General features: G+C 41.4%; 1 protein-coding gene across 3 annotated transcripts in view; it reads right to left on the reverse strand.

The window, feature by feature from the left end:
• Positions 1-716: 716 nt before the first annotated feature.
• Positions 717-14,984, reverse strand: part of LOC127567274 (E3 ubiquitin-protein ligase RMND5A) — a 43,103-nt gene continuing 28,835 nt past the window's right edge. The window contains exons 7-10 of one of the 3 annotated variants that reach the window (XM_052009960.1): positions 14,289-14,454; positions 10,195-10,297; positions 9,573-9,727; positions 717-1,892 (exon numbers count right to left, since the gene is read on the reverse strand). In XM_052009960.1, the coding sequence (XP_051865920.1) occupies positions 1,829-1,892; positions 9,573-9,727; positions 10,195-10,297; positions 14,289-14,454 (488 nt within the window). In that variant the 3' untranslated portion in view covers positions 717-1,828. The remainder of the gene's footprint in view (positions 1,893-9,572; positions 9,728-10,194; positions 10,298-14,288; positions 14,455-14,984) is intronic. The other 2 variants (XM_052009973.1, XM_052009966.1) reach the window with 2 other exon arrangements.

Consider the following 14,984-nt stretch of genomic DNA (forward strand, 5'->3'; position numbering starts at 1 on the left):
AAAAAGGGAGCCATGCGGGATTAATACGCGCAAAAGACTGGGGAATGTCTCACCTCATGGTTAACTCTGTTGTGGGATACAGGTGCTGGAACAGTGCCTCTGACAGTGGAGAAGACCAATGACTTGCTCCCTCTTTCTATATAGTATTAATAACCAGATGCGGAATGAGAATGATGAGGTGTCTTCAGATGCATGGAAACATCACCACCTGCCGATTACCCTTCAAGCTGCACACCATCCTGACTTGGAAACATATTGTCATTCTTTCATCATGGCTGTCTAATTCCTAATGGTTCAAGCTAGCTCACCATCATCTTGTCATTAAGAGATAGACAATAAAGGCTTGCTTTAACTAGCCGATTTCCATCAACTCAAGTGCATTTTCATCTGTCAACATATATCTGGTAAGGCTACAGTAAACAATGTCTTTCAAATCAACAAAAGCTAACAATTAGATTTGAGAACTTTGCATTAGTTACACATCTTGGATGTTGGCAGGCTGATATTCCAGAAATTCGAGGAATAGATTTGAAAACAAAATTCCAGGAACTGGGTGAACCTTGCTCCCAAAATCACTAGACAAGCCACTTCCTAGTTAACATGAAGTTTATCCAGAAAGACTGGACAATAGTAGTTTTAGTTAAAATTGCACCAGTATTCTTGAGTTGTGTTCCCTTACTAATATTAAAATTACAACTTCTATTACTCAGAAAATTGGTGATCTAAACCCAAAATGCTATTTATGCATCTGAGATATTTGGCATTTAATGTATAATGACAACATACAACTTGAATAACAGCAGCAATTTGCAACAAGGATGCCGGATCAGGAGAAAACTTGTTAAATTTCACAATTATCAGAATTATACAAGCATTTCAGAACTCCTTTCCAAAGTGCATTCTTTAGCATTAAATTAATTTATATAATTAAGCAGGAAGAATATATTTAACAATAGCAATTAAGATTAAATTTCACCCTTCACATACTAGATAACAAAATTAGTCCACTCTTCAACGGAACATGGTTTTCAACTCAGTGACAAAAATACATCAACATTTGGTATACAACTTGCGTTTAATAAGATTTTTCAGTTTTATAATTATGTATTGGACATGGTACCATACATGTAACTAAATTACCTACATGAAGCAAAAATCATCACGCCTATCCTTCATGCATCAATTCCTCCCCCATGCCAATACTTTACTAGTCCACATTCTATGCAAATGCTGTTTAAATTTACAAAAAAAGAAAATTAAATAATAAACCCTGGGAGCTTAATATATGCTCAGTCAACATTTGAGCTTTGTGTCAAATTTTGACAAAAAAGTGAAAATATATCAAAGCTACCTAGTCAAACCAACATAGAAAGGTATGCAAACATTGCCAGTAGTTATTGTCTACTCATACATTCAATTTTTCTATATTTTTAAAGAATAAAAGATCACATTGATAACTTTAAAAAAATCAAATTTAACTCATGTAATGACAATGATACCATGAAGAATCATATCAAATGCATTGCTCATTGGTGATTACATATTTTTTTTAAGTTAAAAAAATGCTCTGCTAGTATTGTCTCAATATAAAATAACTGCATGAAATGGTGAGTGCTGGTGTATCCACTTGATCAAATACCAAGACCAAGTTCAAAAGCCCTATTGCAACTAATTTATATCCAGTAGTTTTCCTCTTTGCCCCATCCCAATACACACCGGCATGTAAACACCGTTCTACAATTTAGTAAGCATTAGTCCAACAGAACAATGAACTGTTGCAGTTTGCACTGCCCGAAATTTCCAAACCACCTCTTAAATCACAATATCTTCAAAAGAAGATCTGTTTTGCATCTGCTGGTGCTTGTTCCATCGGACAGTATGGGCATTTTAACCTAGAAAGTGAACACATTGAAACTTCATTAGAAAAATCATTTGGAAAAAATGTCACTCAAAATAATCTGCAATAACCCAAAAAGCAGAAATCTGATCATCCAGATTTCAACAAACACATGTTTGTACTTCTTATTGTGCAGAGCAATATTTTGATTTCACACTAAACACCGACAGATTTGGGGAATTGTGCATCATGGCCTATCAAATATATTACCTTCCATCATAGCTAGGGCTCAAATTCAGTCAGGATCAAGGGACACTCATTTATTGATCCACCCAGCACCCCACATAATTCTGATCTTGCTGCAAAGACAGATTGGTTCAATATTACTTCTCATCCTGAATAATGCTGAAAATTGAGATGCAATTTTAGCTCTTATTTTCCAGTTGATCCTATTATTGCATGCTAAACAAAGTATAATATTCGATTATCAGAGCTGTCAAACCCCATAAACTGAAACAGAGAAAGACTAAAGAAATCCAGGGTCCTTTTCATTATTCACTTTCAGAGATCTGGCATCACTAGCTGGGAGAGTGTTTAGTGCCTATCCTTAATTGCCCTTAAGGGGGTGGTGAGATACTTTCTTGAACAACTGCAGTCCTTCTGAAGGTCTTCTCTCAGTGCTCTTGGGTAGGTGGAGATCCAGGATTTAGACCCAATGGCACATTTTCCTTTTGATGCCCCCTGATTTTTACGAGAACACAAGAAAACCTCTTGTTATATTATTGTCACTTGTACCGAGGTACAGTGAAAAAACTTATCTTGCATACCGATCGTACAGATCAATTCCTTACACAGTGCAGTTACATTGAGTTAGTACAGAGTGCATTGATGTAATACAGGTAAAAACAATAACAGTACAGAGTAGAGTGTCACAGCTACAGAGAAAGTGCAGTGCAATAAGGTGCAAGGTCACAACAAGGTAGATCGTGAGGTCGTAGTCCATCTCATCGTATAAGGGAACTGTTCAATAGTCTTATCATGGTGGGATAGAAGCTGTCCTTAAGCCTGGTGTTATGTGCCCTCAGGCTCCTGTATCTTCTACCCGATGGAAGAAGAGAAAAGAGTGAATGTCCCAGGTGGGTGGGGTCTTTGATTTTGCTGGCTGCTTCACCAAGGCAGCAAGAGGTAAAGACAGAGTCCAAGGAGGAGAAGCTGGTTTCCAATGACATGCTGGGCTGTGTCCACAACTCTCTGCAGTTTCTTGTAATCCTGGGCAGAGCAGTTGCTGTACCAAGCCGTGATACATCCAGATAGGATGCTTTCTGTGGTGCATCGATAAAATTTGGTGAGTGTCAAAGGGAACATACCAAAGTTCTTTAACCTCCTGAGGAACTAGAGGCACTGGTGAGCTTTCTTGGCCGTGGCATCTATGTGATTTGACCAGGACAGGCTATTGGTGATGTTCACTCCTAGGAACTTGAAGCTCTCAACCCTCTCAACCACAGCACCACTGACGTAGACAGGTTCATGTACACCGCCACCTTTCCTGAAGTCAATGACCAGCTCTTTTGTTTTGTTGATATTGAGGGAAAGGTTGTTGTCATGACACCATTCCACTAAGCTCTCTATCTCCTTCCTGTACTCCGACTCATCATTATTTGAGATATGGCCTACAACAGTGGTATCATCTGCAAACTTGTAGATGGAGTTAGAGCAGAATTTGGCCACACAGTCATGAGTGTATAGGGAGTAGAGGGCTGAGGATGCAGCCTTGTGGGGCACCAGTGTTGAGAATAATTGTGCTGGAGGTATTGCTGCCTATCCTCACTGACTGCAGTCTGTTGGTCAGAAAGTCAAGGATCCAGTTACAGAGGGATGTGTTGAGTCCTAGGTCTCGGAGTTTGGTGACGAGTTTGCTGGGGATTATAGTATTGAAGGCAGAGCTGTAGTCAATAAACAATAGTCTAACGTAGGTGTCTTTACTGTCCAGATGCTCTAGAGCTGAGTGTAGGACCAGGGGGATGGCATCTGGTGTAGACCTGTTTTGGCAACAGGCAAATTGCAGTGGGTCAAGATTGTCTGAGAGGCTGGAGTTGATGCGTGCCATGACCAGCCTCTCAAAGCACTTCATGATGGTGGATGTCAGAGCCACCGGTCGGTAGTCATTGAGGCATGTTACTTTGCTTTTCTTCGGTACCAGGATGATAGTGGTCTTCTTAAAACAGGAGGGAACCTGAGATTGAAGCAGGGAGAGGTTAAATATGTCTGCAAGTACTTCTGCCAGCTGATCAGCACAAGATCTGAGCACATGGCCAGGGACACCATCTGGGCCAGATGCTTTCCTCGTGTTCACTCTACAGAAGACTGATCTTATGTCTTCAACGGTCACCACGGGTTCAGTTGCATTGGAGGCTGTCAGGGTGGGTGGTGACAATCCACTTCCTTTCTGTTCAAAACGTGTATAGAATATGTTAAGCTCATCAGGAAGGGATGCCTGTTGTTAACTATGCAGCCCGTCTTTGTCTTGTAGCCTGTTAAGGCATGTTAGCCCTGCCATAACTGGCGGCTGGTCTGGGACTCTATTTTGAGTCGGTATTGCCTCTTGGCATTCCTGATAGCTTTCTGAAGGTCATATCTTGATTTCTTGTACAGTCAGGATCACCAGATTTGTGTGCAGCAGTTCTAGACTTCAGTAGGGTGTGGATCTCCCGGTTCATCCATGGTTTCCTGTTTGGGAACACCCGTATTATCCTCTTTGGTACACAGTCCTCAACACACTTGCTGATAAAGTCTGTGATGGTGGTGGCATACTCATCTAGGCCAGCAGCTGCATCTTTGAACATGGACCAGTCCACTGTCTCAAAGCAGTTGCGTAGGGGCTCATCTGTTTCCTCAGACCAGCACTGCATGACTCTCCGTACCGGATCCTCCCATTTCAGTTTCTATTTGTATGCAGGGAGAAGGAGCACAGCCTGGTGGTCTGATTTCCCAAAGTGAGGTCGAGGGGTGGCTCGGAAGATACCAGGAGTAAGCTACAAGCCCCCTTAAGCCTGCCCCACCATTCATGATGATCAATGCTAGCCTCAACTCCTACCCCAGTTTTTCATAACCCTCAGTTCTTCAATTTTTCAAATACAACAACAATTTTACCAGGGTTCCTTGATGCCACACTCAATTAAATTCTGTCTTGACATCTAGTGCTGTCATTCATCTCACTTCTGGAATTTAACATCTGTTTATCCATTGTTTGAGTTATTGGTCCAAACAGTTACACTCAAGCCTCTTCAATGCTTTCTCTGGTACCTTGATGACTATTGGCTCACACAGAAGCCAATATTACTGTATATATTGTTTGCTGTACTCACACAGAACTTGAGAATTCGATCACTTTTGCTCCTGCTCTCACCTTCACCTGTTCCATCTTTAACTCTTCCCTTCTTGGATCTTGCTGCTCTGACAAACATCCATTAAAAGCTTACAGGCTTACAGATATTTCATCTATACTTCCTCCCACCCTACCTTCGGTAAGGACTCCAAACCATTCTCCCAGTTCACATTTGCTCCAATGACTAGACTTTCCACACTAAGGCCTCTGAAATGTCTTCCTTCTTCCTGAACCATGGTTGCCACTCTCCCAAGTTGACACAGTCTTTGGCCACACCTCATCTATTTCCCAGGTCTCTGCTCTCAACCCTCTCTGGCTAGACCAGGCAAGGATAGAGTTACCCTGGTCCTCATCTTCCACTCCATCAGCCTCCATGGATCATCCTTTGCTACTTATGCCATATTCAACAAGATTCAACCACCAGACATTTCCCCACCACCTCACTGCATTCTCCCCTCCCCCCCAAGCCTTTCGAAGGGATCATTCCATTTGTGACACCCTAATCTGCTTTTCCACTAGCTCACCCCAACCAATCCTTCTTATGACACTTCCCCATGCCACTGTAGGAGATGTAACACCTGTCCTTTCACTTCTTCCATCACTCTGTGATAAAGCAGTCCTTACAAGTGAAGATGTCATTCACTTTCACTTCTTTAAATTTAACATCCTGTATTTTGATGCTCAGAATACGATTTCCTCTACAATGGAGAAACGAAACCAAACACTGACTGGAAACCAAACACTGCTTTATGAAGTGCATTCAGTCCACAAAATTTACTCAGAGCTCCGTGCTAAAATGCAGGCTGTTTTAATTCTCCATCCTGCTCTGACCTGTCTGTGGCTCGCTACACTGTTATAATGGGGCCCTATGCAAGCTTGGGGAACAGCACTTCTTTTGGACTCATTATTGAATTCCACAACTTCAAGTAACTCACTTTCTCTGTATCAGAACTGGCCATTTCTATGATACTGGCTCAGTTTTACACAGTTAACACAGACTGACCTGCTGTACATATCCCATAGTCCAGCACTTTGCAATTTTTATGTTCCTTTGTGTTTTCATCCTGAAACTACCCTCATTTCATAGCTTAAATTAAATTGGTTTATTATTGTCACATGTACTGAGATACAGTGAAAAACTTTGTTTTGCATGCAATCCATACAGATCATTTCATTACAACAGTGCATTGAGGTACTGCAAGGGTAAGTAATAAAAGAATACAGAATAAAATGTTAGTTACAGAGAAAGTGCAGTGCAGGCAGACAATGTTAGGCCATGACGAGATGGACTCTTAACCTCACAATCTATCTTATTGTACAATGAGGTCCATTCAATAGTCTTATTACAGTGGGATAGCAACTGCCCTTGAGTCTGGCAGTACATGCTTTCAGGCTTTTGTACCTTCTGCTTGAAGGGAGGGGAGAAAAGAGAGAATGTCCGGGTGGGTGGGGTCTTTGATTATGTTGGCTGCTTTACCAAGGCTGCGAGAAGTATAAACAGAGTTCATGGAGGGGTGGCTGGTTTCTGTGATGTGCTGAGCTGTGTCCACCTTTCTGCAGTTTTCTTTTGTTCTTTTCTCTCTCTCTCTCACTAACTGCTCCCATGAATCCACAGACCGTTGCAACTCATCACCATGGTGACCCTGTCTTCAGCTTAGGGATACTTCCTTTGTCGTATCCATTCCTTCTACATTCTCTCTCCAACTTATTTTCTTTTTTCCCCCCAGATCTGATGAAGGCTCTGATCTGAAACATTAACTGTTTCTTTTCACATATACCTGCCCAACCTTGAGTGTTTCTAGCATTTCTGTTTTTATTTCAGAGTTAACTTAAGCTTTTATAAAAATAATTTATCAATATATCTGGTCTACAGATCATTTTCAATTTTTGGTTTTCCTCAAATACGAGATTCCTCCTTTTCCTTCTTGAACACTCAGCCTTTAACACAGTTGACCATACCATCGCCTGCAATGTTTCTACACCATCATTCTTCTTAGGAATGCACTCACCTGCTTCCATTTTTGTCTGTCTAATCATAGCCAGAGAATCACTTGCAATGGCTTTTCCTCCCACTACATGCTGCCCTTCTGTGACATCAATTGAAAACACAATGTCCATTTTCACATAACGACAATAATTCTATGGCATCAGAAGCTTTTAACCCTACAATCCCTAGATTGCTTTGTCAGGCATCCTGTACAGGATGATCAGAAATGACCTCTAACTGAAAACTGAGAAAATCAAACTCGTGATCAATCCCTGCTACAAAAGTTTTTCCCTACTCCATCCCAATCCGACTCCATCCCAATTCCTTGATCTGTACAAAAGTGAACAGTCAGAATCTACCCCTCACCTACACACCAGGGGTGATTTATAGCAACCAATTAACCCACGTCCTTGGGATGTGGTGGGAGGCCGGAGCGCCTGGAGTCCTCTGCGGTTGCGGGGAGAGCATGCGAGCTCCACACGGTCAGCGCCGGAGGCTGGGATTGAACCCAGGTTTCTGGTGCTTGTGATGCAGCAGCACTACCTGCTGCGCCACTGTGCTACCCAGGGGTCGGGGAAGGGTCTCCACCAACTGCTCCCATCCCATTGCCCACCTGTAGATCTAATACCAACCCATTCTACAACTCAGCTGTGTGCTGGGAGTTGCTGCCAGGAAGGATGGTTGGTTATTTCACAGGAGCCAATAAAAAGAACTTTCACTTCTACGGAACCTTTGAAAATACCCCAAAACACTTTACCACCAAGTACTTTTGAAGAAGACTGTTGTAATGTTGAAAATGGTGCCACTAATTTGTACACAGCAAGAAACCACAAGGCCCACTATGTGATGGTGATTGGAACTGTTGACAGAGGGAAAAATATTGGACAGAGTCTTGGGGAGACCCTGTGACAGTGCCATGGTGTGCTGAAAACTTCTGCAGGTGGCAACGTTGGGGGATGTGGTTTGTGTGCACTCCCTTCAAACAGTGGGAATACAACTGACCAATTAAACTGTTCTGTTGACTTGGTTGGGGAGTTGTTGGCTGGGACCCCAATTCACTCTGCTACGAGAAATGTAACAGGGTTGGCTGTGCAAGAGTGCAGAAAAGACTTACGAGGATGTTGCCAGGACGAGAAGACCCAAGTTTTAGGGAGAGGTTGGCCAGACTAGGTCTTTATTCCTTGGAACGTAGTAGAAGGGGGCGACCTTATAAGAAGAGTTTAAAATTATGTGAGGCATGGATAAGGTGAATGGTAACGGTCTTTTCCCCAGGGTAGGGGAATCCAAAACTAGGGGGCATTGATTTAGGGTGAGGGGGAAAGATTTAAAAAGGACCTGAGGGGCAACTTTTTCATGCAGAGGGTGGTAAGTATATGGAACGAGCTGCCAGAGGAAGTGGTTGGGGCAGGTACAATAGTACCATTTAAGAAGCACTTGGATAGGTATGGAGGACCGGGGCTTAAAAGGGATATGGGCCCAACAAAGGAAATTGGGACCAGTTGGGTGGGCACCATGGTTGGTATGGACTGGTTGGGCCGAAGGGCCTGTATCCATGCTGTATTGTTCTTTGACTCTGTACACAACCTTGGTATATCTGAATATGGGCCGAATGTCTGACCATGCAATCACTAAGATAGCCCTTTTCCACCCTGTACCATCACCTAAACCCTCATTCACGCCTTTGTTACTTCCAGCCTTTGATCATTTAAGCAAAAGAATTTATGAAGATCAAGACCCAAACCTAACACAAAGCTCATTTCTACTGGGCAGCAATGCCTTCTTATACACTTCTGAGACAACCTAGAGCAGCAAAAGATTGGAGGGATATCACTAACCCTGTCTCATCAAAATCCTTCAACTCCACTCCAAAGCCAACATCTGCAGTACTGAAGTCCTAATTAGTCTGCTCCAGTGTGTAGACCACATTTCTTGTATCCCTGACATCAGACTTCAGAAACAGACACTATTCCAAGTTCCACAACAATATTACAAGGTGGACTGGGAAACTATTACAAGGTGGACTGGGAAACTATTACAAGGATGTTCTCAAAGCCACCTCAAAGTAGTGCAAGTCCTGATGAAGAGTCTTCACCTGAAACGTAGACAATCCTTTGCCTTCACAGTTGCTACTCAACCCACTGAGTTCCTCCAGCAGTTTGCCTTTTGCTCCAGAGTTGAGGTACAGTCAATAATTATCTCACATCAAAATAAATGTGAGGGACTTAAATGTTTCACTCCTTCCTTAAGAAATTTTGTAAATATACTTACAGCAGGAATGCCTTAATAACAACTTGTTTGAGTGTTCAGTTATTTGAAAGGTTAAACAGAACAATTAACATTATGAGATTTTTGCCAGCACTCACTTGCTTCCATTGATCATTTTGTTTAGAGCATCTCGGGAGATTATGTGGCCACAGACAAGTTTCATTGGTGGATTGGATTCCGTAGTCTGTTGTCGAAGAATTGGGCAGGCAAATATTGAGTGATACCAACATTTTTTACCAAGGTCTACTTCAATCTATGAAAGTAATCAGAAAAAGAAAATCATTAACTAATATGACACTTTGTACAAAAGAACATTATCTGTATAATTTAGAGTAATATGGTTGATTCCTAACTGCTCTCTGAAATGGCCCAGTAAGCAATTCCATTCGAGGGAAAAATGGGAATGGACAATACGACTTGCCAGTGACATCTGTATCCCATGAATGAATAAACATAAGAAACAGTAAGAGCTAAACAAGAGAAATCAACCAGAGTTTTGGGGGTTGGGGGTGGCAAGAAGGCATGATCAAAAAGAATGTTAATAGAAGTATTTGAAAGGATAAAAAGGGGCCACATTATCAGGAAACCTACCTTGTTTTTGGCAACCATTTCTGGCATTTGACCCCAAAGTCAAAGACTTATGAATTAAATATCCATGAAAAGCCTACCTATATCATGGGTCTACATGCAAGGGAAAAGCAAACATTACTTGGTACTTACTGGCAACTCATCTTTCTGGTTCCATACTCCAGTGCACTGTCTCTGCTCAATGACTGCCTTAATGTTTATGAGAGCTGGCAATGCAATACACCCTGCTGAAAAACTAAATAAATGATTATTAAAAGATAAGGATACTATTTAATATAAACATTTCAAATGTACAGTTTATTGTTCATTAGCTCTCAGATAGCGCATATCATTGATAAATTCAATAGTGAATTCAGAAGCAACTTTATCATGAGAATGGTTAAAATACAGTACTAATTTTCAGTGAGTGATTGACGAGGCAAATGTTGATTCATTAATAGAACATGAATGTTGCTGTAAGTCTAGTGTTTGTTGTTCATCCCTTATTGCTCCTGAAGTAAGAGACTTTCTAGGTCGTTTCAGATGGCATTTGAGTGTCAACTACAATGGTGGGTCTGGAGTCACACATAGGCCTACATCAGATTCATTCTGTGTAGGATATTAGTGAACAAGAGAAAATTTAAATACATTCAAAGGGAAACTAGAAAAGTACAGGTGGAAGGAATGTTGATGGGCTTGGATGAAAAAATATCATGCTTGGAACAGCTAAGAGCTGTGTTTCAGTGCTGGAAGTACTTTGGCTTTTGTACACATTAATGAAAATCATATAATACTATCTAACACCTCACATCTATTGCAATTTGAAAAGCTTTGGGAGTCAAGGTACAGTAGCCTTGAAGTCCTCTAAAAGGAAACATTTGCTCCAGGGCATTCCGGCTCACACTGCACAAATACCCATTTTTCTGCTTGTGGCATCTTCCCTACAACTACAGGAGAAGCAACACCTGATCATTCATTTCCTCCCTTCATAATACCAGGGACCACACACCCTGAATTACTTGTATTTCTTTTATTTCAACACTCTGCATTCAATGTTGACGATGGAGAACTAAATGGATTAGATGATCCCTTTGTAGAGTACTTCTATCAATCAGCAAGGTTGACCCTGAACCTCCAGTTGCCTGCCACTTTAATTGTTCATCCTCTTTCCACTCTGATCTTAGTCTTTAGCCTCCTACACTGTTCCAGCAAAGCTCAATACACACGAGGAACAGCAGCCCCTCATCTTTCAGCCTTGAATTGCAGCTCCAGGATTCAATTTTTTTCCTCTCCTCTCCCTGTAATTTCAGATTTCATAGAACGTAATAGACTGAAGCTTTAGTGAGGTGGACACTTTGACAGTACAGGCAAGAGGTAGTTGGGTGACCATTCTCACCCTTCTCTTTCCCCTCCCCCACCTTCATGACCTGCCCATCTATTCCCCACCTCCTTCCCTTTATTCCATGGTCTACTGTCCTCTCCGACTGGATTCCTTCTTTGTCAGTCCATTGCCTCTTTCACCCATCACCTCTCATCTTCTTTCATCACTCCCTTTCATCCCCCCTCCCCCACCCACCTACCTACCTTCCCCCTCTCACCTGGACTCACCCATCACCTGCCAGCCTGTGCTCCTCCCCCTCCCCGACCTCCTTATTCCGGCTTCTGCCCTCTTCCTTTCCAGTCCCGATGAAGGGTCGCGACCCGAAACATTGACTGTTTATTTCCCTCCATAAATGCTGCCTGACCTGCTGAGTTACTCCAGCATTTTGTGCTGCTCCAGATTCCAGCATCTGCAGAATCTCATGTGTATCCAGTAGACAGGGAGCACAGGATTTCCTCATGGCCATTCCACTCAGTATGCAAAACGATATACTTGATTCTATTGCGGGGAGGGTGGAGCCCAGGAGAGTTGTAGTGATAGGAGACTTGATAGATTAGGGAGACAGCCAGACTCTGTGGCCACATGCGAGACAGTGGATGGTATGTTGCTTCCCTAGTGCCAGGGTCGAAGATGCTTTTGAACGGTTGCAGAACATTCTCAAAGGGGAGGCAAACACCCAGACATCATAGTACACATTGGTACTAACGGCATAGGCAGAAAAAAGGATGAGGTCCTGCAAAGTTAATATAAGGAGTTTAAAAAGAAGTTAAAAAACATGACCTCTAAGGGGTATAATCTCTGGATTACTCCCAGTGCCACATGTTAATGAAGGTAGGAATGAGGAGGAGAATAGGGCAAACGAATGCATGGCTTAAGAGTTGGTGCTGGTGGGAGGGATGCAGTTTCTTGGACCATTGGGATGTCTTCTGGGCCAGAGGCGACCTGTACATGAGGGACAAGTTGCATTTGTTTTAATGCAAGTAAATTGACGGGCAAGGCAGATAAACTCTGAGCATGGATTGGCACATGGGACTAGGATATTAGCTATTACAGAAACACGGTTGAGGGAATGAACAGGACTGGAAGCTCAACGTTCCAGGATATTGATGCTTCTGGCATGATACAGGTGGAGGCAAGAGAGGAGGGGGGAGTTGAGACATTGATTTGGGAGAACATCATGGCAGTACTTAATTGAGGATTTCCCAGATGAACTGTCCAAAATCATATTGAATTATACCTCAGGCTCCCTAACAGTTAGCAAGAATTAGAGGAGCAGTTAGATAGGGAAATCACAGATAGGTGTAGGAATAATAGGGTTGTAATAATAGGTGATTGTTCCTTCCCTAATATTGATGAACACTGCCATAGTGCTGAAGGATCAGATGGAGCAAAATTTGTTAAGTGTCCAGGAAGGTTTTCCGAAGCAATATTTAGATGGCCTTACACTTGACTTCTTAGGAAGTGAGGCTGGGCAAATGGCTGATGTGTCAGTGGGGGAGCAGTGACCATAATTCTATTAGTTTTAAAATACTAATGGAAAAAGTAGGACTGGTCAACAAGTTAAAGTCCTAAATTGGGGCAAGGCTAATTTTGAAAGTATTAGACAGGAACTTGCAAAGGTTGGTTGGGAGAGGCTACTAGCAGATAAAGGGACATCTGGGAAGTGGGAGGCTTTAAAAGTGTTCTTTTAGCATGTTCTGGCCCTGAAAATTGTCCTTCAATGAAAACACAAAAATTTTAATTCTCATATCAGTTAGGAAATACGTTAACTTTCCTTATAATGTTTTCATAGTTTAGTGGGGAAATTATTGAACTTTTGTTGGTACTTCCCACTTCTAAGCCCAATAAGGTAAGGAACTCATCAGGACAAATTAATGGTGTGAGAATCTGAATTAGTAATGACACTACCCTCAAGTACGTAGAAGTATTAGGCAATGCTACAATTGGGATCCAGGTTCCGAAAGTATGCAGATAAAGCCTCCTTTCAAATATTACAAGCTTTACTAACCATAGGGCATGGGACAACAAATATTGAAAATACAATTAAAACAGTGTTATAGGGATGCGACTGAAATTTCCTGCCTATGGACTTTATTCATTGAGCATTAATATCGATCTGTATTTAAGTGGATAATCCAGTCAGACTCAGTAGAGAAGTCAAAAAGAGCGGATGCTGGAAATCAGAAATAAAAACAGAAAATGGTGGAAATACTCCACAGATCAGGCAGCATATGTGGAGAAAGAAACAGTATTAACATTTGCCCATTCACTCTTACTGACAGATCTGCTGCATAATTCCATCACTTTGTATTTTTACTTTAATGGTAGAAAATTTGGAGAGTACTCATTTGTCTTTGGAATCAAATCTGTCCTGTCTGGTGGATAAATGCTAAAATGAGTTCAGCCTTCAATATGCACAAAAAATGTTCCTAATTTATTAACAATATACAATTTCACAAAGGAGCAGGAAACAAAAAGCTAGTGAACAAAGATGCTGAGACATTTTACTGGTGTAGTAAACTGGTACTATTCAAATGCTGAACAAAAACGTCTTGAGGGAGTTGGTTCAGGTGGGGAGATGGGGGCGGGGGGTGAAATGTCTCTATTCAATCAAACTGTATTTGACATGGAAGCACATAATATACACAATGGATGCTTAAAATAAGAGGAAATAATTCAATTTCCCCACATTATGGCAAAACTTGATGAGCTGAAATTCAAAAAGGTGCCAAAAATGTGACTTACCGCAATTGTTTGATTTAGTGCCATCAGACATGTTAAAAATATTAATGGATGAAAGGTAAGAGGAGATTTTAAATAGCTTCCATTCTTCGGAATAGTCAGTTTTTACAATATTCATTCATACCTGACACTCAGTGGCGATTCTACTGAAAGACCAAGGAGAGAACAGGCATCTCTGGTGAAGATATCACAGATATCAGCCCACTGGTTAGAATCTAAGAGGTGCACATAGGGAGAGTTTGCTATTCCCTGTCTCAAGTAGACAAGACTTCCCATTAGCACCTGGATATCTGTTTAAAAAAAAGAACAAAATCTGAGTACATTTCTTAACTAAAAGGTGCATAGACCAAGATTACTTTTCCATTCTTAAAATGTACCAACTTTGATTCTAATTAAACTTGTTCATGCAGTGATTGTGTTACAGATTTGTGAAAACATTTACCTTATTTCTTCTCTCTACACCAATCATTTTGAACGAGAGAAACACCATGATGCAAGTGTGCATTGGAAATTACTATATCTTCGGATTTCTGACATAAAACTCATGGTGTCAATTTTTCCTTTTGATTCAGTGAAGAGGCATTATACTGATCATGAAAGTCTTCATTCAATTCTCAACTTGTGCTAAATTAACAGACTTAGTCAAGTGCAATGATATGAACACCATCATTTCCTTTAAAGGTTTTAAATTGGGGAAAACAAAATAATCTAGATTTCCCACTGCCTAGAAAGAACTACACTATGTGAAATAAAAACAGAAAATGCTGGAAGCATTCAGTAAATCAAGAAGCAATGGTGGGTGGAGGAAGAGTGAAAGAGA

This window comes from Pristis pectinata, chromosome 2, assembly GCF_009764475.1.
Source record: "Pristis pectinata isolate sPriPec2 chromosome 2, sPriPec2.1.pri, whole genome shotgun sequence".
NCBI classification, from domain to species: Eukaryota; Metazoa; Chordata; class Chondrichthyes; order Rhinopristiformes; family Pristidae; genus Pristis; species Pristis pectinata.